The sequence below is a fragment of the Anomaloglossus baeobatrachus genome, chromosome 2, assembly GCF_048569485.1.
Source record: "Anomaloglossus baeobatrachus isolate aAnoBae1 chromosome 2, aAnoBae1.hap1, whole genome shotgun sequence".
Taxonomy (NCBI): Eukaryota; Metazoa; Chordata; class Amphibia; order Anura; family Aromobatidae; genus Anomaloglossus; species Anomaloglossus baeobatrachus.
This window is the reverse complement of record NC_134354.1, coordinates 383,625,800-383,650,801: the sequence shown is the minus strand read 5'-3', so window position 1 is coordinate 383,650,801 and position 25,002 is coordinate 383,625,800. Positions and strand designations below refer to the sequence as shown.

Genomic DNA, 25,002 nt, shown 5'->3' with positions numbered 1-25,002 from the left:
TATTTATTGGAATACAACTTTAGAACACAAAAAAACTAATAAATTGTAAATATGTAATATATATAATATATATATATATACAGTGTGTATACACACACACAAGATATATATGTAATCTACTGTATATTACATAGTGTATTACATATTTACAATTTATTACAGTTTTTTGTGTTCTAAAGTTGTATTCCAATAAATATATTTTATGTTCTATCCAAATATCTTGATTATTGTATCATAAAAATTATTAAATGTCTGATGTTCACATACACATATTCATGTACTACAATAAATTTTTCACCTAACTATAAGCAATATATGTAGGAGTCGGAGTCGGAGCCGGAGTCGGAGTCGGAGCCGGAGTCGGAGTCGGTGCAAGAGAATTTGAGGAGTCGGAGTCGGAGTCGGAGTCGAAGGTTTGGCTTACCGACTCCACAGCCCTGCCTGGGCGTATACAGACGAAGAGCGGGAAGCCTGCTTCCCACTGTGCCTAGTGAGAGGGCTGGAGCATGTAAATAAAGCTCCAGCCCTCGGCGCTGCCTATTGAGCAGCGTCTCTCCCCTACCCTGATTGACAGGGTGGGGGCGGGAACGAAGCGGCGCTAGGCCGCAGAAGCCGGGGGCTAAAGTTAGAAGCGCCGCCGCCGTAAAAGCGCGGTCGGCGCAAAGTCCCCGGCGCACCACAAGTCGCAGCTGCGCCGCCGCTCCAGTAGCGGTCGGCGCAGTAGTTCCCAACATGTAACGTCACTCAGCAAAGCTGCAGTGACCTAACCCCAGCGCACAGCGCTACTGTCCCCGGCGCACTATAACGCTCAGCAAGCCTTGAGAGTGTCCGTGCCTGCCGGGGACACAGAGTACCTGAAAGTTGCAGGGCCTTGTCCCTGAACGGCACTCCCGCTCCAAATCCAGCAGGTTCTCTGGGTCTGTGGATGGAGCCCGGCCCCAGGGCTTGGGGGCCGGCAAGATCCCACTTCCACAGAGCCCTCCAGGGGATGTGGAAGGAAAACAGCATGTGGGCTCCAGCCTCTGTACCAGCAATAGGTACCTCAACCTTACAAGCACCACCGCGGGTGAGAAGGGAGCATGCTGGGGGCCCCATATGGGCCCTCTTTTCTTCCATCCGATATAGCCAGCAGCTACTGCTGACTACAAACAGTGGAGCTATGCGTGGATGTCTGACCTCCTTCGCACAAAGCAGAAAAACTGGTGAGCCAGTGATCCCACTGGGGGTGTATAGCCAGAAGGGGAGGGGCCTTACACTTTTTAGTGTAATTGCTTTGTGTGGCCTCCGGAGGCAGTGCTATACACCCAATCGTCTGGGTCTCCCAATAGAGCGCCGAAGAAAATAAAATTCATACTTTAGGATTTTTATTTTTACATTTTATCCCCTCTTTGTAAGTAATGTGCACCATCCTTGTCCCCTTGTAGTAATGTGCCCTGTCCTGGTCCTCATCCTGTAGTAATGTGCCCCATCCTGGTCCTGTATTAATGTGCCCCATCCTGGTCCTGTAGTAATGTGCCCCATCCTGGTCCTGTAGTAATGTGCCCCATCCTGGTCCTGTAGTAATGTGTCCCATCCTGGTCCTGTAGTAATGTGTCCCATCCTGGTCCTGTAGTAATGTGTCCCATCCTGGTCCTGTAGTAATGTGTCCCATCCTGGTCCTGTAGTAATGTGCCCCATCCTGGTCCTGTAGTAATGTGCCCCATCCTGGTCCTGTAGTAATGTGCCCCATCCTGGTCCTCATCCTATAGTAATGTGCCCCATCCTGGTCCTCATACTATTGTAATGTCCCCATCTTGGTCCTCATCCTATAGTAATGTGTCCATCCTTGTCTCCACCCTGTAGTAATGTGCTTCATTCTTGTGTCTATCCTGTGGTAATGTGTCCATCCTTGTGCCTATTGCAGGTCCTCCACTTGTAGCAATGTTCCCTTTTACTGGTCATCTTCTTGTAGCAATGTCCCTCCTGGTCTGCTATTGTGCCATTACACACACACACACACAGCAAAACATTCTTCTCACCTGTCCTCTGTTCCCTCGGCGTCCTCTTTCCTGCTTCATGCGGCCCACAGGCACGTGGACGCGATAATGATCGTAGCCTCTGTCGGCGTTTCATCTGAAATTCAGATGAACTTTTTTCCGGCGATGCAAAGTCAAATTCTCTCTGCACATGTATTCCAATAGCAGACACTGGCCAATCAGAGGCAAGCAGCTGAGGTCATACGCGTCAGTTGCTTGCCTCTGACTGGCCAGCGGCTGCCATCAAGTTGTGCAGAAAGCTTGACTCGTCTGAAATAAAGCGCTGACAGCTGTGGCTCCTGCCACGATCGTTACTGCATCCACAGCCCTGCGGGTCGCAAGGAGAAGTCTGAGGGGCCGCATGTGGCCAGCATGTTTGAGTCCCATGGCCTAGTCTCTGCCCTCTCTCTGAAACAGTCATCAGTGACGCTCATATTCGGGGTTGGGCTGGTCTCTCCATGCTGTGCTATGTGCATAATGACAGGGCACTATGTTGACGGCTCAGATCAGCAATAATGAGTCGGCAACAGAGTTGTCAGAATACCTGGCATAGAGAGACCAGTGATGTCATTTGCAGGGGCATTTAAGCCTCTTAATCAACCGTCACTGATGGCACTTGGTTTCAGACAGGGGACATAGAACATGACAGTGACCACAGCCTCTGCCCCGTGAGGACGCTTCCTTTGAGTATCCCAGCATGCACTGGCATTCTCAATTAAATAGTCAAAGTAGGGAAAAAAAAAAAATATATAAAAGCAGTTCGTGTAGTGAGGGAACGGTAGGGACTTTTCAATGTTAGCATATTATATGAGTTTAGATTATGGCACTAAATAGATAGAGATTTAGAGTGAAAATTACTTTAACCTTCGGACCACCTCTTTAAACACTTGAAAGTTACCTTGTAGATAAGTGGCAAATTGTCATGTCGAGTGGATATGCTAAATTTAAGAATACAATCTGCATGCATTGCTATACAGATCTCTTAGACCTGATAAGGATGCTGTATTTACTTTGAAAACTTCCATAGTGGTTGAATAATACTTTGTGAACGAATAACAATCTCCACACTCCAGGGTAGATGGACAGCTCCTGTGAAAGCTGCGGCTTGTATTGAGCAATGCAACATCTCAGCAGTCAGGTAGGGTTTGTGGATACTGAATAGACTTAAAATACATTCTTAAAGGGAACCTGTGACCACTTTTTTGTCCTATAAGCTGCGGCCACCACCACCGGGCTCTTATATACAGCATTCTAAAGAAGGGAATTTTGTTTACTTACCGTAAATTCCTTTTCTTCTAGCTCCAATTGGGAGACCCAGACAATTGGGTGTATAGGCTAAAGGTACCTTCACACATAACGACTTACCTGCGATCCCAAAAACGATGCGACCTGATAGGGATCGCAGATAAGTCGCTGGTAGGTCGCTGGTGAGATGTCACACAGTGAGATCTTACCAGCGATGCAGAACAATACAGATCGCAGTAGCGACCTGTATAACGATCTCAGCAGTCACTGTGACCCTGTCACACAGTGTCAAACACAGCGATGTGTCCTGCCCAGCAGGACATCGCCTTTGAAGAAAATGGCCTGGACCATTCTGCAACGACTAGAGATCTCACAGCAGGGGCCTGATCGCTGGTAAGTGTCACACATAACGAGATCGCTAACGGGATCGCAACTGCGTCACCAAAACGGTGACTCAGCTGCGATCTCGCTAGCGATCTCGTTATGTGTGACAGTACCTTATGCCTCCGGAGGCCGCACAAAGTATTACACTAAAAGTGTAAAGCCCCTCCCCTTCTGCCTATACACCCCCCCGTGCTCCCACGGGCTCCTCAGTTTTGGTGCAAAAGCAAGAAGGAGGAAAAAATTATAAACTGGTTAAAGTAAATTCAATCCGAAGGAATATCGGAGAACTGAAACCATTCAACATGAACAACATGTGTACACTAAAAAACAGGGGCGGGTGCTGGGTCTCCCAATTGGAGCTAGAAGAAAAGGAATTTACGGTAAGTAAACAAAATTCCCTTCTTCTTTGTCGCTCCATTGGGAGACCCAGACAATTGGGACGTCCAAAAGCAGTCCCTGGGTGGGTAAAATAATACCTCGTAATAGAACCGTAAAACGGCCCCTTCCTACAGGTGGGCAACCGCCGCCTGAAGGACTCGTCTACCTAGGCTGGCATCCGCCGAAGCATAGGTATGCACCTGATAGTGTTTCGTGAAAGTGTGCAGGCTCGACCAGGTAGCCGCCTGACACACCTGCTGAGCCGTAGCCTGGTGCCTCAAAGCCCAGGACGCACCCACGGCTCTGGTAGGATGGGCCTTCAGCCCTGAGGGAACCGGAAGCCCAGCAGAACGGTAAGCTTCGAGAATTGGTTCCTTGATCCACCGAGCCAGGGTTGATTTGGAAGCCTGTGACCCTTTACGCTGACCAGCGACAAGGACAAAGAGGGCATCCGAGCGGCGCAGGGGCGCCGTACGAGAAATGTAGAGTCTGAGTGCTCTCACCAGATCTAACAAGTGCAAATCCTTTTCACATTGGTGAACTGGATGAGGACAAAAAGAGGGTAAGGAGATATCCTGATTGAGATGAAAGGGGGATACCAACTTAGGGAGAAATTCCTGAACCGGACGCAGAACCACCTTGTCCTGGTGAAACACCAGGAAAGGGGCTTTGCACGATAACGCTGCTAGCTCAGACACTCTCCGAAGTGAAGTGACTTATACTAGGAAAACCACTTTCTGCGAAAGGCGTGCGAGAGAAATATCCCTCATTGGCTCGAATGGTGGTTTCTGAAGAACCATCAGCACCCTGTTCAGATCCCAGGGTTCTAACGGCCGCTTGTAAGGAGGAACGATGTGACAAACCCCCTGCAGGAACGTGCGTACCTGTGGAAGTCTGGCTAGGCGCTTCTGGAAAAACACAGAGAGCGCTGAGACTTGTCCCTTAAGGGAGCCGAGCGACAAACCCTTTTCCAGTCCAGATTGAAGGAAGGACAGAAAAATGGGCAAGGCAAATGGCCAGGGAGAAAAAGCCCTGAGCAGAGCACCACGACAGTAACATTTTCCACGTCCTGTGGTAGATCTTGGCGGACGTTGGTTTCCTAGCCTGTCTCAGTGGCAATGACCTCTTGAGATAATCCTGAAAACGCTAGGATCCAGGACTCAATGGCCACACAGTCAGGTTGAGGGCCGCAGAATTCAGATGGAAAAACGGCCCTTGAGACAGCAAGTCTGGTCGGTCTGGTAGTGCCCACGGTTGGCCGACCGTGAGATGCCACAGATCCGGGTACCACGACCTCCTCGGCCAGTCTGGAGCGACGAGGATGACGCGGCGGCAGTCGGCCCTGATCTTGCGTAACACTCTGGGCAACAGTGCCAGCGGAGGAAACACATAAGGGAGCTGAAACTGCGACCAATCCTGAACTAAGGCGTCTGCCGCCATAGCTCTGGGATCTTGAGACCGTGCCATGAATGTCGGTACCTTGTTGTTGTGCCGGGACGCCATTAGGTCGACGTCCGGCATGCCCCAGTGGCAACATATCTCCTGAAACCCGTCCGAATGAAGGGACCATTCCCCTGCGTCAATGCCCTGGCGACTGAGAAAGTCTGCTTCCCAGTTTTCTACGCCTGGGATGTGAACTGCGGATATGGTGTACGCTGTGGCTTCCACCCACAGTAGAATCCGCCGGGCTTCCTGGAAGGCTTGCCGCCTGCGTGTCCCGCCTTGGTGGTTGATGTATGCCACCGCTGTGGAGTTGTCCGACCAAATTCGGATCTGCTTGCCTTCCAGCCACTGCTGGAACGTTTTTAGGGCCAGATACACTGCCCTGATCTCCAGAACATTGATCTGAAGCGAGGACTCTTGCTGAGTCCACGTACCCTGAGCCCTGTGGTGGAGAAAAACTGCTCCCCACCCTGACAGACTCGCGTCCGTCGTGACCACCGCCCAGGATGGGGGTAGGAAGGATTTCCCCTTCGATAATGAAGTGGGAAGAAGCCACCACCGAAGGGAAGCTTTGGTTGCCTGAGAGAGGTGGACGTTCCTGTCGAGGGACGTCGGTTTCCTGTCCCATTTGCGTAGGATGTCCCATTGAAGAGGACGCAGGTGAAACTGCGCGAAAGGGACTGCCTCCATTGCTGCCACCATCTTCCCCAGGAAGTGCATGAGGCGCCTCAAGGGGTGTGACTGACCTTGAAGGAGAGATTGCACCCCCGTCTGTAGTGAACGCTGCTTGTTCAGCGGAAGCTTCACTATCGCTGAGAGGGTATGAAACTCCATGCCAAGATATGTCAGCGATTGGGCCGGTGTCAGATTTGACTTTGGAAAATTGATGATCCACCCGAAACTCTGGAGAGTCTCCAGAGTAGCGTTGAGGCTGTGCTGGCATGCCTCTTGGGAGGGAGCCTTGACCAGCAGATCGTCTAAGTAAGGGATCACCGAGTGACCCTGGCAGTGGAGGACCGCGACTACTGTAGCCATGACCTTGGTGAAAACCCGGGGGGCTGTCGCCAGGCCGAACGGCAGTGCCACGAACTGGAGGTGTTCGTCTCCTATGGCGAAGCGCAGGAAGCGCTGATGCTCTGGAGCAATCGGAACGTGAAGATAAGCATCTTTGATATCGATCGATGCAAGGAAAACTCCTTGGGACATTGAGGAGATGACGGAGCGGAGGGATTCCATCCGGAACCGCCTGGTCTTTACGTGTTTGTTGAGCAGTTTTAGGTCCAGGACAGGACGGAAAGACCCGTCCTTCTTTGGAACCACAAACAGGTTGGAGTAAAAACCGTGACCCTGTTGCCGAAGAGGGACAGGGATCACCACTCCTTCTACCTTCAGAGTGTCCAACGCCTGCAGAAGAGCATCGGCTCGCTCGGGAGGCGGAGATGTTCTGAAGAATCGAGTCGGAGGACGAGAGCTGAACTCTATCCTGTAACCGTGAGACAGAATGTCTCTCACCCATCGGTCTTTTACCTGCGGCAGCCAGGTGTCGCAGAAGAGGGAGAGCCTGCCACCGACCGAGGATGCGGTGTGAGGCGTAATGCCACCGAACTGTCGGCTGCAACCGCCGTACGGCTCGCAGAGTCCAGGATAGCATTAATAGCGTAGGACGCAAATGCCGACGTTTGAGAGGTTATGGAAGCCACTTGCGGCGCAGACGTACGTGTGAGTGCGTCAATTTTGGGCTTGACCCGCTGAGATAGCTTGGAGTGCCCATACTGCTGCGAATGCTGGAGTGAAAGACGCGCCGATAGCCTCATAGATGGATTTCAACCAGAGCTTTATCTGTCTGGCAGTGGCATCCTTGAGTGAAGCGCTATCTTCAACTGCAACTATGGATCTAGCCGCCAGTCTGGAGATTGGAGGATCCACCTTGGGACACTGAGTCCAGCCCTTGACCACGTCAGGGGGAAAGGGATAACGTGTATCCTTAAGGCGCTTGGAAAAACGCTTATCTGGACAAACTCGGTGTTTCTGGACTGCCTCTCTGAAGTCGGAGTGATCCAGAAACATACTCGCTGTACGCTTGGGGAACCTGAAACGGAACTTCTCCTGCTAAGAAGCTGACTCCTCTGCTGGAGGAGCTGAGGGAGAAATATCCAACATCTTATTTATGGACGCAATAAGATCATTCACTATGGCGTCCCCATTAGGAGTATCAAGGTTGAGAGCGGCCTCAGGATCAGAATCCTGATCAGCTATTCGCTTCATCATACAGAGATTCATCTCTCTGAGACCCTGAACAATGTGATGAGGTCGAGGGGATTTCCAAGCGAGCTCGCTTGGGCGGTCTGGGACAGCGGTCCGTGTCAGAGACCTCACCCTGGGATCTATAAGACACCCCGGGGGGACATTGTTGTTCCAACTGAGGGAAACTAGGGGGCAGTGATTCCACAGTGCCCATGGTCTGAGATACCGGTCTGGACTGCAAAGCTTTTAGTATTTTAGCTATAGTCTCAGAAAGTCTGTCAGTAAAAACTGCAAACTCCGTCCCTGTCACCTGGACAAGCTGGTTGTTCCCCCTGGGCCCCCCTTAGCAGAGGCTCCGGCTGAGTAAGTGCCACAGGGGCCGAGCAGTGCACATAATGAGGGTCAGTGGAACCTGCCGGTAGCCAGGTTATACATGCGGCGCAGGCAGCATAGTAAGCCTGTGTTTTGGCACCCCTGCTTCTTGTGGGCGACATTGTTGCTCCTTTGAGCGACACAACAGGGTATATAGCCAGAAAACAACTGTGCACCATACAGTGTAACATATAGCCTGTAAACATATAAACTATAATCACACTACTGCACAAGTGGGGCCAGCACCTCAGGTGCTGCTTACCGCCCGCTTAAAGCGGTTGTGTGGCTACCAGAATCCCTGCCTGGGTCCCCCAGAGTTTGTCTCCCCTCTGCAGCGTCCAAGGGGCTGACAGGAATGGCTGCCGGCGTCCTGAGGAGAGGAGGGAGCCGTGGGCGTGACCCAGAAAGTGCGGGAGCTGGTGCCTCACTGTGCACAGTGAGGGGGGTGGAGTATGCAAAGCATGCTCCAGCCCTCAGTGCTGCCATGCTGTACAGCGTCCCGCCCTTCCCCTGACTGGCAGGGCTGGGGGCGGGAAGAAACAGAGACTAGGCCCAAAAGCCGGGGACTCGAGTTATAAGCGCGGCCGCCGTATAAGCGCGGCCGGCGCAGAGTCCCCGGCGCACTAACAGTCCCAGCCGCGCCTCAGTAAAAACAATGGCAGCGGCCGTCAGCGCGGTAGTCCCCATACACAAATACACTCAGTGACGCTGCAGTGTATAATGGCACAAACGCGGTCAGCGCCGCGGTCCCCGGTGCACTAGCACACCCAGCAATGCTGGAGTGTTGCTGTGCGCGGTCCCAACGGGGACACAGAGTACCTTAAAGTAGCAGGGCCATGTCCCTGAACGATACCCGGCTCCTATCCAGCAGGCTCCTCAGGAGTTGTGGATGAAGCACGGTCTCAGTGCCTGGAGACCGTTAGGATCCCACTTCACCCAGAGCCCTAAGGGGGATGGGGAAGGAAAACAGCATGTGGGCTCCAGCCTCCGTACCCGCAATGGATATCTCAACCTTAACAACACCGCCGACAAGAGTGGGGTGAGAAGGGAGCATGCTGGGGGCCCTATATGGGCCCACTTTTCTTCCATCCGACATAGTCAGCAGCTGCTGCTGACTAATCTGTGGAGCTGTGCGTGCATGTCTGCCTCCTTCGCACAAAGCATAAAAACTGAGGAGCCCGTGGGAGCACGGGGGGTGTATAGGCAGAAGGGGAGGGGCTTTACACTTTTAGTGTAATACTTTGTGCGGCCTCCGGAGGCATAGCCTATACACCCAATTGTCTGGGTCTCCCAATGGAGCGACAAAGAAATACTATATATAACAGCCCAGGCCGGGAGGAGAACATAAAAAACACTTTATAATACTTACCTAACAGTCGCGCGGTGGGCCTAATGGGCGTCTACGTTTTCTGGTGCAGGCGCCTCCTCTTTCGGCCATCTTCGTCCTCTTTCTGAAGCCTGTGTGCATGACGCGTCTACGTCATACACACTCGCCGGTTCTGCGCAGGCGCACTGCAATACTTTGATCTGCCCTGCTCAAGACCTGAATGCCGGCGAGTGTGGATGACGTTGGACCCGTCATGCACCACGGCTAGAGAAGAAGGAGCACAAAGATGTCCGAAAGAGGCGGAGACGCCCATTAGGCCCACCGCGCAACCGTTAGTTGAGTATTATAAAGTGTTTTTTAGGTTATACTTCCGGCCTGGGCTCTTATATACAGTATGTTAGAATGCTGTATATAAGAGCCCGGTGGTGGTGGCCGCAGCTTATAGGCCAAAAGAGTGGTGACAGGTACCCTTTAAGTTTATTTTCTTTGCAGTCTGCTTTGTGCTGTCCCTCCTATATATGTTATTTTCTCTTGTTACAGACATGTATACTGCCAGCACTAATTGAACAGTGTCAGTGTGTAGCCATTCCGCACCCTCCCCAAACTGCTAAGTCAGCTGTCCATTTATTCTTACATTTCTAGGAGAAATATGAGGATTAACAAAATGCAGGGGTCTAAGACAATATCCTCCAGAACTGTTATGGACAATAAAATATCTAATAAAACATACAGAAGAGCTGAAAGAACAGCATGACAGCATGGCCATCTTCTAATTCATCTAAAGATCAAACACTGCCTAAAATAGATCAAAAGCCATTTCTACATCTTTCAAAACTCTTTTCCCAAATCCTCCTTGATCACGTATAATGCGCAACGTTACATACGTGAGGTTTCTTCCGATCGTACAGGAGAGACATCGGAAGCTTGCTCTGCTTCATCACAACTTTATATGGGTCTTTCATGACAGCATCCATTTCTTCTTGAAACTTCTGCAGGGAGGACTGCTTAATGACACGGGTATTTCCTGGTTAAAAAAAAATAGGAGAAAACGTCTTAAGTGCCATCTCTCCGATGTTCGATTAGAAGCCATATTAAATCCTTTTAGCAGAACACTCACCAAACCACTTGATATTGGGCTCTACTCTAGCCACCGTGCCAGATGAGACAGATGACTGATACTGCAGAGGTCTAATCACTTTCCCATGTTTGCTCCTGAAAAAAAAAAAAAAAAAAACATTCAACCGAAAGAGTTAAAATAACCATGACACAACACAATCTCATGTCATCTTTTCTTAAAGAACGTTCTCTGAGATAAGAAATAACATACATATTGAACATTCTTTACCTTTATGTAGCAAAAAGATATGCTTTATCTAGTGCACCCTGTCAGAATTTTAAAGATGGCAACTGCCATCAATCACAACCCATCCTAGAGGGTACGCAATAGGACAGGCTGCGTTAACATCATCAGCTCTAGACAGACGTCAGGTCAGATCCGCGTCCGTCAGGCACTGTGAAATTACAATCTTCTGTTCAGTCAACCTGACAGGACACTGACCAGAGAGGACTAAAGGAGAGGATAAACACCTTTCTTTAGCTGACTGAGAATGAACAGTTATCTCAGCCTGACAGTTTTAGTGCATCTGCCTCGTTCTTCATACTGCATATCCTCTTAAGTCAAGGACGAGTTGCACAAAGATTCACATGGCAGGTGCCATTTTTAAAATCCTGACAGTGTGACCTAGATAAAGCATACTTTTTTTGCTAAGCAAAGGTAATTAAAAAAATAATTTAAATGTGTAATTTCTATTTTATTACATTTCTCGGAGAACCCCTTTAAAGGGCCATATCAAGTAAGCTGAGTATTAAACTGCTGTGATAGAAATAAGTATGACCCTTTCATAAAAAAAAAACAAAACAAAAAAAAAAAAACAACAGCACATTCCAGATGTATCAAACTAGTGTGGATATGGAGGCTTTACAGGACTGGTCACTTAACCTGAATAAAATATAATATCAAGGAACTCTCCACACCCTGCAATTTAACAACTTAGCTGCCAAAGCCAACAGTTATCTCTGCCGCTAAGGAGTTTAACATTGGTGGTTATGGTGGGCTGTTGGGGCTTAATGCTTTGGCATCCAGAGAGCAACAATGGATTACCAGGACCTAATATAGTCACTTTTTCTTTAATACATACTTCCCAGTCAGTTTACAGTTTTATTGATATTAAAAAAAAAAAAAAAGGAAGACCTAGGTCCATCTAGTTTAGCCTTTCTCCACCAATTATACATTGTCAGTAGAAAATATCACTTTGGAACACTAAGGTCTGGATTCATCAATTTTCATATAAAAAATTTCACGCAAAAGGTTAGCGACTTGCAGTTGTGCAAAAGTGTTACATCTTTTGAGGTTTTTGAGCAAATTTTGACAATCTCCGCCAACTTAACAAGTGGGCAATGTTGGTGTGGCCTAAAGCAGCCAACAATTTCATCCTAGATTATACCACAAAAGTGGAGTAAGGCTATGTGCGCACGTCACGTTTTTTCCCGCGGAAACGCTGCGTTTTGAACTGCAGCGTAACTGCATGCGTTCAGCTTCCCCAGCAAAGTCTGAGAAAGCCGAAAAATCAATGCACACGCTGAGTTTCTAAAACGCAGCGTTTTGGATGCCCAAAATCGCTGCGGAAAAAAAAAAAGCAGCATGTCACTTCTTTTGGGCGTTGTAGCTGCGTTCTCCACCCATTGCAATCAATGATGTGGGTCAAAACGCAACCAAAATGCACTTGGACTGCATTTTTGTTGCGTTCCGCATGCTTTAAACGCAAGTCTTTTCAGAGTCTGTCAATGTCGGTCAATCTCTGTCTGTGGATGTCGGTCTCTTTCTCTGTCAGTTGGTCGCTCTGTCTCTCTCTCTCTCTGTCGGTCGGTCTCTCTATCTGTCCGTCGGTCAGTCTCCCCCCACTCTCTCATACTCACCGTTCCCTGATCCTCGTATTCCCTGCTTTCCCCGCCCACCGGTGCCTATGATTGGTTTCAGTCAGACACGCCCCCACGCTGAGTGACAGTTGTCTCACTGCAACCAATCACAGCCGCAGGTGGGCAGGACTATATCGTGCAGTAAAATAAATAATTAAAAAAAAACGACGTGCGGCCCCCCCAAATTTGATACCAGCCAAGATAAAGCCACACGGCTGAAGGCTAGTATTCTCAGGATGGGGAGCACCACGTTATGGTGCTAACAATATAGCCTAACAATATCAGCCAGGAGCCGCCCGGAATTGCCGCATCCATTACATGCGACAGTCCCGGGACTTTACCCGGCTCGTCCCGAATTGCCCTGGTGCGGTGGCAATCGGGGTAATAAGGGGTTAATGGCAGCAGCCCATAGCTGCCACTAAGTCCTAGGTTAATCATGACAGGCGTCTCCCCGAGATACTTCCATAATTAACCTGTAAGTGAAAGTAAATAAACACATGCACCCGAAAAAATCATTTATTTGGAATAAAAGACAAAAAAACACCCTCTTTCACCACTTTATTAAAATCCCCAAATACCCCTCCAGGTCCGGCGTAATCCAGAGATCCCGCAACGCATCCAGCTCTGCTACATGAAGCTGACAGGAGCTGCCGTAGAACACCGCCGCTCCTGTGAGCTCCACGCAGCAACTGAAGTGAATCGCGCTGTCAGCGGGGACGTCACTGAGGTAATGCCGGTGTTATGTGCGGTGATGATGAGGGCGGCGTAGGCGGGGATGCCGGGGCATGGGCGGGGATGCCGGGGCATGGGCGGGGATGCCGGGGCATGGGCGGGGATGCCGGGGCATAGGCGGGGATGCCGGGGCATAGGCGGGGATGCCGGGGCATAGGCGGGGATGCCGGGGCATAGGCGGGGATGCCGGGGCATAGGCGGGGATGCCGGGGCATAGGCGGGGATGCCGGGGCATAGGCGGGGATGCCGGGGCATAGGCGGGGATGCCGGGGCATAGGCGGGGATGCCGGGGCATAGGCGGGGATGCCGGGGCATAGGCGGGGATGCCGGGGCATAGGCGGGGATGCCGGGGCATAGGCGGGGATGCCGGGGCATAGGCGGGGATGCCGGGGCATAGGCGGGGATGCCGGGGCATAGGCGGGGATGCCGGGGCATAGGCGGGGATGCCGGGGCATAGGCGGGGATGCCGGGGCATAGGCGGGGATGCCGGGGCATAGGCGGGGATGCCGGGGCATAGGCGGGGATGCCGGGGCATAGGCGGGGATGCCGGGGCATAGGCGGGGATGCCGGGGCATAGGCGGGGATGCCGGGGCATAGGCGGGGATGCCGGGGCATAGGCGGGGATGCCGGGGCATAGGCGGGGATGCCGGGGCATAGGCGGGGATGCCGGGGCATAGGCGGGGATGCCGGGGCATAGGCGGGGATGCCGGGGCATAGGCGGGGATGCCGGGGCATAGGCGGGGATGCCGGGGCATAGGCGGGGATGCCGGGGCATAGGCGGGGATGCCGGGGCATAGGCGGGGATGCCGGGGCATAGGCGGGGATGCCGGGGCATAGGCGGGGATGCCGGGGCATAGGCGGGGATGCCGGGGCATAGGCGGGGATGCCGGGGCATAGGCGGGGATGCCGGGGCATAGGCGGGGATGCCGGGGCATAGGCGGGGATGCCGGGGCATAGGCGGGGATGCCGGGGCATAGGCGGGGATGCCGGGGCATAGGCGGGGATGCCGGGGCATAGGCGGGGATGCCGGGGCATAGGCGGGGATGCCGGGGCATAGGCGGGGATGCCGGGGCATAGGCGGGGATGCCGGGGCATAGGCGGGGATGCCGGGGCATAGGCGGGGATGCCGGGGCATAGGCGGGGATGCCGGGGCATAGGCGGGGATGCCGGGGCATAGGCGGGGATGCCGGGGCATAGGCGGGGATGCCGGGGCATAGGCGGGGATGCCGGGGCATAGGCGGGGATGCCGGGGCATAGGCGGGGATGCCGGGGCATAGGCGGGGATGCCGGGGCATAGGCGGGGATGCCGGGGCATAGGCGGGGATGCCGGGGCATAGGCGGGGATGCCGGGGCATAGGCGGGGATGCCGGGGCATAGGCGGGGATGCCGGGGCATAGGCGGGGATGCCGGGGCATAGGCGGGGATGCCGGGGCATAGGCGGGGATGCCGGGGCATAGGCGGGGATGCCGGGGCATAGGCGGGGATGCCGGGGCATAGGCGGGGATGCCGGGGCATAGGCGGGGATGCCGGGGCATAGGCGGGGATGCCGGGGCATAGGCGGGGATGCCGGGGCATAGGCGGGGATGCCGGGGCATAGGCGGGGATGCCGGGGCATAGGCGGGGATGCCGGGGCATAGGCGGGGATGCCGGGGCATAGGCGGGGATGCCGGGGCATAGGCGGGGATGCCGGGGCATAGGCGGGGATGCCGGGGCATAGGCGGGGATGCCGGGGCATAGGCGGGGATGCCGGGGCATAGGCGGGGATGCCGGGGCATAGGCGGGGATGCCGGGGCATAGGCGGGGATGCCGGGGCATAGGCGGGGATGCCGGGGCATAGGCGGGGATGCCGGGGCATAGGCGGGGATGCCGGGGCATAGGCGGGGATGCCGGGGCATAGGCGGGGATGCCGGGGCATAGGCGGGGATGCCGGGGCATAGGCGGGGATGCCGGGGCATAGGCGGGGATGCCGGGGCATAGGCGGGGATGCCGGGGCATAGGCGGGGATGCCGGGGCATAGGCGGGGATGCCGGGGCATAGGCGGGGATGCCGGGGCATAGGCGGGGATGCCGGGGCATAGGCGGGGATGCCGGGGCATAGGCGGGGATGCCGGGGCATAGGCGGGGATGCCGGGGCATAGGCGGGGATGCCGGGGCATAGGCGGGGATGCCGGGGCATAGGCGGGGATGCCGGGGCATAGGCGGGGATGCCGGGGCATAGGCGGGGATGCCGGGGCATAGGCGGGGATGCCGGGGCATAGGCGGGGATGCCGGGGCATAGGCGGGGATGCCGGGGCATAGGCGGGGATGCCGGGGCATAGGCGGGGATGCCGGGGCATAGGCGGGGATGCCGGGGCATAGGCGGGGATGCCGGGGCATAGGCGGGGATGCCGGGGCATAGGCGGGGATGCCGGGGCATAGGCGGGGATGCCGGGGCATAGGCGGGGATGCCGGGGCATAGGCGGGGATGCCGGGGCATAGGCGGGGATGCCGGGGCATAGGCGGGGATGCCGGGGCATAGGCGGGGATGCCGGGGCATAGGCGGGGATGTCAGGACGTGGGCGGGGATGTCGGCGGGGAGGTCGGCGGTAATGTCGGAATGTGTGCGGGGATGTCGGCGGTAATGTCGGGATGTGTGAGGTGAAGATGATAATCGGGACGCCACAAACAGATAGAGCTGCGGTATGACAATGAAGTCGGGTGCAGTTCACCCGAGTTCATTCTCATTGTGCGACTCTGTGTGTGCTGTCAGCCGGCATGTAGCAGAGCTGAATTGCCGGGGGAACGCACTGTCGAAAACGCATTGGAAAACGCATTGGAAAACGCATTGGAAAACGCATGTGTTGTGGATGCTTTTTATTTTATAACAGCAGTGTCCAGTCTGCCAGAGGGTGCGTTCTTTTCCTCACTGCAGAGAACGCAACGTGCACACATAGCCTAAATGACAACAGAAATGTACTCCGGTCTAGGACGTATAGCAGCTGAAGGATGAACCACACTCCTGAAGGGGTGAACGCACCTTAATGAATTTGCTGTAGGTTACTCTAGTGCACCCTTAGGCTATGTGCACACGTTGCGTTTTTTTCAGCGCGGAAAAAAACGCACCCTCTGGCAGAGGGGAGAATTGTAAACAATGCGTTTTGGGAAAAATGCATCAAAAACGCATGCGTTTTTCGTGCGTTTTCTTCAGGTGCGTTTTTGACCACATGATCCAGTGACAGTGCCACAGTACATCCAGTTCATAGTGTCAGCCTTCCTGCAGAGATGCGAGTGTTGTCCACGGGAGAACGCAGCTACCCATGCCCACGATTTGGGTTCAGGCTGCTGTGGAGCTCTATGCTACCTGCAGAGAACACTCTTGTCTCCGCAGCATAAATTGACATGCTGAGGCTCGGGAAGCTGCACCGCAGGTCGGTTTATGCTGCGGAGAAAAGAAGCCCAGTGGGCACGGGATTTCTAAAATAAAAAAAGCACAAACGTACCAGAATCACTGACGTGTGAAAGGGGCCTAAGGCTATGTGGCCATGATCCAGCGACACGGCGTCTAGTACACAGTGTCAGCCTTCCTGCAGCTGCCCACGCCCACGATTTGGGTTCAGGCTGCTGTGGAGCTCTATGCTACCTGCAGAGAACACTCTCGTCTCAGCATGCATAAATTGACATGCTGAGGCTCGGGAAGCCACGCTACCGGTCAGTTTATGCTGCGGAGAAAAGAAGCACAGTGGGCATGGGATCTCCAAAAATCCTTCCACTGTGCTTCTACTGCACAACGCAGCGTTATGGACACAGGGAAAACACTCTGCGCCCATAACGCTGCAAACCCTGATTGTGGGCATACAGCCTAAAATGTGTCAATGGATGTCAAACATATATATAACGTCCCACCCCCCCTGCATATTCTAAGCTCGCGCCCTTTAGTACCTTTCATGTGGCACTAAAGGGTGCCTAGCCTTGTATTTAGCCCAAAAAAAAAAAAATAATTAAAATAAATGACGTGGGGTCCCCCTATTTTTTGATAGCCAGTCAGGTTAAAGCTGACAGCTTCATCTTGTCTGGTGATCAATTTGGAGGGCTCCCCAAGCTGTTTTTTTTTTTTTTTTTTTTTTTTATTTATAAATAATTAAAAAAAACAAAAACGTGGGGTCCCCCCCCAAATTAGATCACCAGCCAAGGTGAAGCTGACAGCTGGGGTCTGGTATTCTCAGGATGGGAAGAGCCATGGTTATTGGACTCTTCCCAGCCTAAAAATAGCAGGCCACAGCCGCCCAAGAAGTGGCGCATCCATTAGATGCGCCAATCCTGGCGCTTCGCCCCAACTCATCCCGCGCCCTGGTGCGGTGACAAATGGGGTGACAAATGGGGTAATAAATGGGGTTGATACCAGATGTGTAATGTCACCTGGCATCAAGCCCAGCAATTAGTGATGTCACGGCGTCTATTTGATACCAGACATAACTAATTGACAGTAACAGCAAAAAAAATTGACAACCCAAAAAAAAAATGTATTTGAAAAAAAACCACTCCCCAAAAACATATCCTCTTTCACCAATTTATTGAAAAGAAAAAAAATTGGGTCCGCAGTATCCATTTTTGACGTCCCACGTCGCCTCTGGACCTTCTAGATTATGGGGGGCACGCTCAGGGAACGTGTCCCCCATTTTCTAGTAGTGCAGACCTTCCATTTGAGGAGAGTGGGTGCAAAGAATCTGCACCCACTCTCCCCGGGTCACAGCTGCACAGTGCCGAGCAGCAGCAGCAGCCAGCGCAGCTCACACTGAACACAGGAAGCCGTCAGCTGCTCGGCACATGTGACCGGTGCGCACTGTGAAGGAGGGGGCCGCAGGGGATCAGCGCTGTGACAGGTACGGGGGTTACCGGAGGACACCGGGGGGAATAGGGGGTGACCTGGCAGGGCCTGGGGAGCAGTTTTCTGTCGCATGTGTTATTGCACATGCGACAGAAACAGAGGAGTAGGGCGGCCGGTGCGCTGCTGTGCGCGTGGCCATGTTGGATTTTCAGGAGGGGGTTCGGGGCGGGCACTTTGGCGACACCGGGGGCTTTCCTGAACTTTGCCACGAAGTCAGGTCAACAGGAAACCTCTTTACCTCACTTCCAGGTAAATGCCTGCGTTCTGGCATGCCGACAAAGCCCGCGGACCGCAACAAAAAGCAGCTCACTGCGGTGTAGCTGCGTTCTGACCCACATCATTGATTCAATGGGGGAGAGAACGCAGCCACAACGCACAAAAGAAGTGACATGCTGCTTTTCTTTCCGCACCGATTTTTGGCATCCAAAACGCTGCGTTTAGAAACGCAGCGTGTGCACTGATTTTTCGGCTTTCTCATACACTTTGCTGGGAAAGCTGAACGCATGCAATTTGCCACTGAAACGCTGCGGTTCTAAACGCAGCGTTTCCGCGGTAAAAAACGCAACGTGTGCACACAGCCTTAATCAAGATTCACATGTACAACAACTGTATCGATGAATTAGAATCTAAATCACTAAGGCCCCATTTACATATGCGTTTATAACAATCCATGATTCACAGGTCGGCCGTGGGTCTCCAGACCCGAAGTGAAGAGCCTCATAGGCAAATATGAGACGTGTGCTAGGAGACCCGACGCCAATCTGCACATCGCAGACCATACTTTGATTGTGACATATCTGTGAATCCTGCCTAAGTCCTAGTCGGAAAAAAGAAAAAAATGTAATCTATATATTTATATTTTTTTTAATACAAAACATTATAAAAGCTAGATATACTGTATATACCGAATTTTTCGGACCATAAGACGCACCCAGGTTTTAGAAGTGTAAAATAGGGGAAACATTTTTTTTAAGCAAAAAGCAAACCCCCCCCCAACCTCCCCCCTCCCTGTGATCTCTGTGCAGCACACTGTCCTCCCCTGCGTCTGGCCAACTCACACATCAGAACACACACACACATACATACATACCAGATCCCATATCATTCCTCCCTGTGATCTCTGTGCAGCACACTGTCCTCCCCTGCGTCTGGCCGACTCACACATCAGAACACACACTCACATCAGACAGCACACACAAACACACAAACAGATTCCATATCATCCCTCCCTGTGATCTCTGTGCAGCACACTGTCCTCCCCTGTGTCTGGCCAACTCACACATCAGAACACACACTGACACATCAGACAGCATATACACACACACACACACACACACACACACACACACACACACACACACACACACAAACAGATTCCATATCATCCCTCCCTGTGATCTCTGTGCAGCACACTGTCCTCCCCTGCGTCTGGCCGACTCACACACATCAGATCGCATACACTCAAAAAAAAACAAAAAAAAACAAAAAAAAACAATCGCACATACCGGTACAACTGCGCGTGCACACTCACCACATCTAGTGATACCACGTGCTTCTGGTGATGTGATGCATGACAGGTCCTGGAAGCTCACTGCACAGCGTTGCAGGTCCTTACGCCGCCGAGAAGCAATTGATATCGCTGGATGTGGTGAGTGCGTGGATGCGATCTGTAGTAAGATTGTATGTGTGTGCGCGCACACACACACACACACACACACACACACACACACACACACACACACACACACACACACACACAACAGGTGAGCAGCCGTAAGGGCCCGTTACACGCAACGACATCGCTAACTAGATATCGGTGGGGTTACGGAATTCATGACGCACATCCGGCCTCGTTAGCGACGTCGTTTCGTGTGACACGTACGAGCGACCGCTAACGAACCCAAATACTCACAAAATCAATCATTCATTGTTGACACGTCGTTCATTTTCCAAATATCGTTGCTCATTCTGGACGCAGGTTGTTAGTCTTTCCTGAGGCAGCACACATCGCTGTGTGTGACACCCCGGGAACGACAAACAACAACGTTCCTGCGTCCTCCGGCAACGAGGTGGGAGTGACGTGAATGCGGCTACTCTCCGCCCCTCCGCTTCTATTGGCCGCCTGCCGTGTGACGTCGCTGTGACACCGCACGAACAGCCCCCTTAAAATGAAAAAAAAAAAAAAAAAAAAGGTTGTTCACCGGCCACAGTGACGTCGCTAGGAAGATAAGTTCGTGTGAGGCGTACCTGTGATTCTGTTCGCCATGGGCAGTGATTTGCCTATGACGCACAAATGACGGGGGCGGGTGCTATAGCTTGTGACATCGCTAGCAATGTCGCTGTGTGTAAAGCAGCCTTTAGTCTCCATCACCAGACTTTAAGACGCACCTCCCCCTTTCTCCAAAATTTGGAGGAAAAAAGTGGGTCTTATAGTACGAAAGAAGGGAATTTTGTTTACTTACCGTAAATTCCTTTTCTTCTAGCTCCAATTGGGAGACCCAGACAATTGGGTATATAGCTTCTGCCTCCGGAGGCCACACAAAGTATTACACTTAAAAGTGTAAAGCCCCTCCCCTTCTGCCTATACACCCCCCGTGCATCACGGGCTCCTCAGTTTTGGTGCAAAAGCAAGAAGGAGGAAAACTTATAAATTGGTTTAAAATAAATTCAATCCGAAGAAATTTCGGAGAACTGAAACCATTCAACATGAACAACATGTGTACACAAGAACAACAGCCCGAAGGGAACAGGGGCGGGTGCTGGGTCTCCCAATTGGAGCTAGAAGAAAAGGAATTTACGGTAAGTAAACAAAATTCCCTTCTTCTTTGTCGCTCCATTGGGAGACCCAGACAATTGGGACGTCCAAAAGCAGTCCCTGGGTGGGTAAAATGAAGGGAATTTTGTTTACTTACCGTAAATTCCTTTTCTTCTAGCTCTAATTGGGAGACCCAGACAATTGGGTGTATAGGCTATGCCTCCGGAGGCTGCACAAAGTATTACACTTAAAAGTGTTAAGCCCCTCCCCTTCTGCCTATACACCCCCCGTGCTCTCACGGGATACTCAGTTTTGGTGCAAAAGCAAGAAGGAGGAAAAAATTATAAACTGGTTTAAAGTAGATTCAATCCGAAGGAATATCGGAGAACTGAAACCATTCAACATGAACAACATGTGTACACAAAAAACAGGGGCGGGTGCTGGGTCTCCCAATTAGAGCTAGAAGAAAAGGAATTTACGGTAAGTAAACAAAATTCCCTTCTTCTTTGTCGCTCTATTGGGAGACCCAGACAATTGGGATGTCCAAAAGCAATCCCTGGGTGGGTAAAATAATACCTCGTAATAGAGCCGAAAAAAACGGCCTCTTCCTACAGGTGGGCAACCGCCGCCTGAAGGACACGTCTGCCTATGCTGGCATCCGCCGAAGCATAGGTATGAACCTGATAGTGTTTCGTGAAAGTGTGCAGGCTCGACCAGGTAGCCGCCTGACACACCTGCTGAGCCGTAGCCTGGTGCCTCAAAGCCCAGGACGCGTCCACGGCTCTGGTAGAATGGGCCTTCAGCCCTGAGAGAACCGGAAGCCCAGCCGAACGGTAGGCTTCGAAAATTGGCTCTTTGATCCACCGAGTCAAGGTTGATTTGGAAGCCTGTGACCCTTTACGCTGGCCAGCGACAAGGACAAAGAGTGCATCCGAGCGGCGCCGAGGCGCCGTACGAGAAATGTAGAGTCTGAGTGCTCTCACCAGATCTAACAAGTGCAAATCCTTTTCACATTGGTGAACTGGATGAGGACAAAAAGAAGGTAAGGAGATATCCTGATTGAGATGAAAGGGGGATACGACCTTAGGGAGAAATTCCGGAACCGGACGCAGAACCACCTTGTCCTGGTGAAAACCAGGAAAGGGGCCTTGCATGACAGCGCTGCTAGCTCAGACACTCTCCGAAGTGAAGTGACTGGTACTAGAAAAACCACTTTCTGCGAAAGGCGTGAGAGAGAAATATCTCTCATTGGCTCGAATGGTGGTTTCTGAAGAACATCAGCACCCTGTTCAGATCCGAAGGTTGTAACGGCCGCTTGTAAAAAGGAACGATGTGACAAACCCCCTGCAGGAACGTGCGTACCTGTGGAAGTCTGGCTAGGCACTTCTGGAAAAAACACAGAGCGCTGAGACTTGTCCCTTAAGGGAGCTGAGCGACGAACCCTTTTCCAGTCCAAATTGAAGGAAGGACAGGGAAGGGGGCAAGGCAAATGGCCAGGGAGAAAAAACCCTGAGCAGAGCACCACGACAGGAATATTTTCCGCGTCCTGTGGTTAGACCTTGGCGGACGTTTGTTTACTAGCCTGTCTCATAGTGGCAATGGCTTCTTGAGATAATCCTGAAGACGCTAGAATCCAGGACTCAATGGCCACACAGCCAGGTTGAGGGCCCCAGAATTCAGATGGAAAAAACGGCCCTTGAGACAGCAATTCTGGTCGGTCTGGCAGTGCCCCCGGTTGGCCGACCGTGAGATGCCACAGATCCGGGACCACGACCTCCTCGGCCAGTCTGGAGCGACGGGGATGACGCGGCGGCAGCCGCGGCAGTCTGCCGTGATTTTGCGTAACACTCTGGGCAACAGTGCCAACGGTGGGAGCACGTAAGTAAGCTGAAACTGCGACCAGTGTTGAACGAAGGCGTCTGTCGCCATAGCTCTGGGATCTTGAGACTGTGCCATGAACGTCGGAACCTTGTTGTGGTGCCGGAACGCAATTAGGTCGACGTCCGGCATGCCCTAGTGGCAACATATCTCGTGAAACCCGTCCTGGTGAAGGGACCCTTGCTCTGCGTCCATGCCCTGGCGACTGAGAAAGTCTGCCCCAAGCACAAAGCAAAAAAACTGAGTATCCCGTGAGAGCACGGGGGGTGTATAGGCAGAAGGGGAGGGGCTTAACACTTTTAAGTGTAATACTTTGTGCAGCCTCCGGAGGCATAGCCTATACACCCAATTGTCTGGGTCTCCCAATAGAGCGACAAAGAAAAAACCTCGTAATAGAGCCGTAAAACGGCCCCTTCCTACAGGTGGGCAACCGCCGCCTGAAGGACTCGCCTACCTAGGCTGGCATCTGCCGAAGCATAGGTATGCACCTGATAGTGTTTCGTGAAAGTGTGCAGGCTCGACCAGGTAGCTGCCTGACACACCTGCTGAGCCGTAGCCTGGTGCCGCAATGCCCAGGACGCACCCACGGCTCTGGTAGAATGGGCCTTCAGCCCTGAGGGAACCGGAAGCCCAGAAGATCGGTAAGCTTCGAGAATTGGTTCCTTGATCCACCGAGCCAGGGTTGATTTGGAAGCCTGTGACCCTTTACGCTGGCCAGCGACAAGGACAAAGAGTGCATCCGAGCGGCGCAGGGGCGCCGTACGAGAAATGTAGAGTCTGAGTGCTCTCACCAGATCTAACAAGTGCAAATCCCTTTCACATTGGTGAACTGGATGAGGACAAAAAGAGGGTAAGGAGATATCCTGATTGAGATGAAAGGGGGATACCACCTTAGGGAGAAATTCCTGAACCGGACGCAGAACCACCTTGTCCTGGTGAAACACCAGGAAAGGGGCTTTGCATGACAGCGCTGCTAGCTCAGACACTGTCCGAAGTGATGTGACTGCTACTAGGAAGACCACTTTCTGCGAAAGGCGTGAGAGAGAAATATCCTTCATTGGCTCGAAAGGTGGTTTCTGAAGAGCCATCAGCACCCTGTTCAGATCCCAGGGTTCTAACGGCCGCTTGTAAGGAGGGACTATGTGGCAAACCCCCTGCAGGAACGTGCGTACTTGCAGAAGCCTTGCTAGGCGCTTCTGAAAAAACACAGAGAGCGCTGAGACTTGTCCCTTAAGTGAGCCGAGCGACAAACCCTTTTCCAATCCGGATTGAAGGAAGGAAAGAAAAGTGGGCAAGGCAAATGGCCAGGGAGAAAACCCCTGATCAGAGCACCAAGATAAGAATATCTTCCACGTCCTGTGGTAGATCTTGGCGGACGTTGGTTTCCTAGCCTGTCTCATAGTGGCAATGACCTCTTGAGATAACCCTGAAGACGCTAGGATCCAGGACTCAATGGCCACACAGTAAGGTTGAGGGCCGCAGAATTCAGATGGAAAAACGGCCGGTGAGACAGCAAGTCTGGTCGGTCTGGTAGTGCCCACGGTTGGCCCACCGTGAGATGCCACAGATCCAGGTACCACGACCTCCTCGGCCAGTCTGGAGCGACGAGGATGGCGCGGCGGCAGTCGGACCTGATCTTGCGTAACACTCTGGGCAACAGTGCCAGAGGAGGAAACACATAAGGGAGTTGAAACTGCGACCAATCCTGAACTAAGGCGTCTGCCGCCAGAGCTCTGTGATCTTGAGACCGTGCCATGAATGTCGGGACCTTGTTGTTGTGCCGGGACGCCATTAGGTCGACGTCCGGCATCCCCCAGCGGCAACAGATCTCCTGAAACACGTCCGGGTGAAGGGACCATTCCCCTGCGTCCATGCCCTGGCGACTGAGAAAGTCTGCTTCCCCGTTTTCTACGCCCGGGATGTGAACTGCGGATATGGTAGAGGCTGTGGCTTCCACCCACAGCAGAATCCGCCGGACTTCCTGGAAGGCTTGCCGACTGCGTGTTCCGCCTTGGTGGTTGATGTATGCCACCGCTGTGGAGTTGTCCGACTGAATTCGGATCTGCTTGCCTTCCAGCCACGGCTGGAACGCCTTTAGGGCAAGATATACTGCCCTTATCTCCAGAACATTGATCTGAAGGGAGGACTCTGGCTGAGTCCAAGTACCCCGAGCCCTGTGGTGGAGAAAAACCGCTCCCCACCCTGACAGACTCGCGTCCGTCGTGACCACCGCCCAGGATGGGGGTAGGAAGGATTTCCCCTTCGACAATGAAGTGGAAAGAAGCCACCACCGAAGGGAGGATTTGGCTGCCTGAGAAAGGGAGACGTTCCTGTCGAGGGACGTCGACTTCCTGTCCCATTTGCGGAGAATGTCCCATTGAAGTGGACGC

General features: G+C 52.7%; 1 protein-coding gene across 1 annotated transcript in view; it reads right to left on the bottom strand.

The window, feature by feature from the left end:
• The window catches only part of GNL2 (G protein nucleolar 2), a 153,660-nt gene that overhangs the window by 120,657 nt on the left and 8,001 nt on the right, over positions 1-25,002 (bottom strand). The window contains exons 3-4 of the mRNA XM_075336053.1: positions 10,526-10,620; positions 10,293-10,432 (exon numbers count right to left, since the gene is read on the bottom strand). Coding sequence (XP_075192168.1) covers positions 10,293-10,432; positions 10,526-10,620 — 235 coding nt within the window. The remainder of the gene's footprint in view (positions 1-10,292; positions 10,433-10,525; positions 10,621-25,002) is intronic.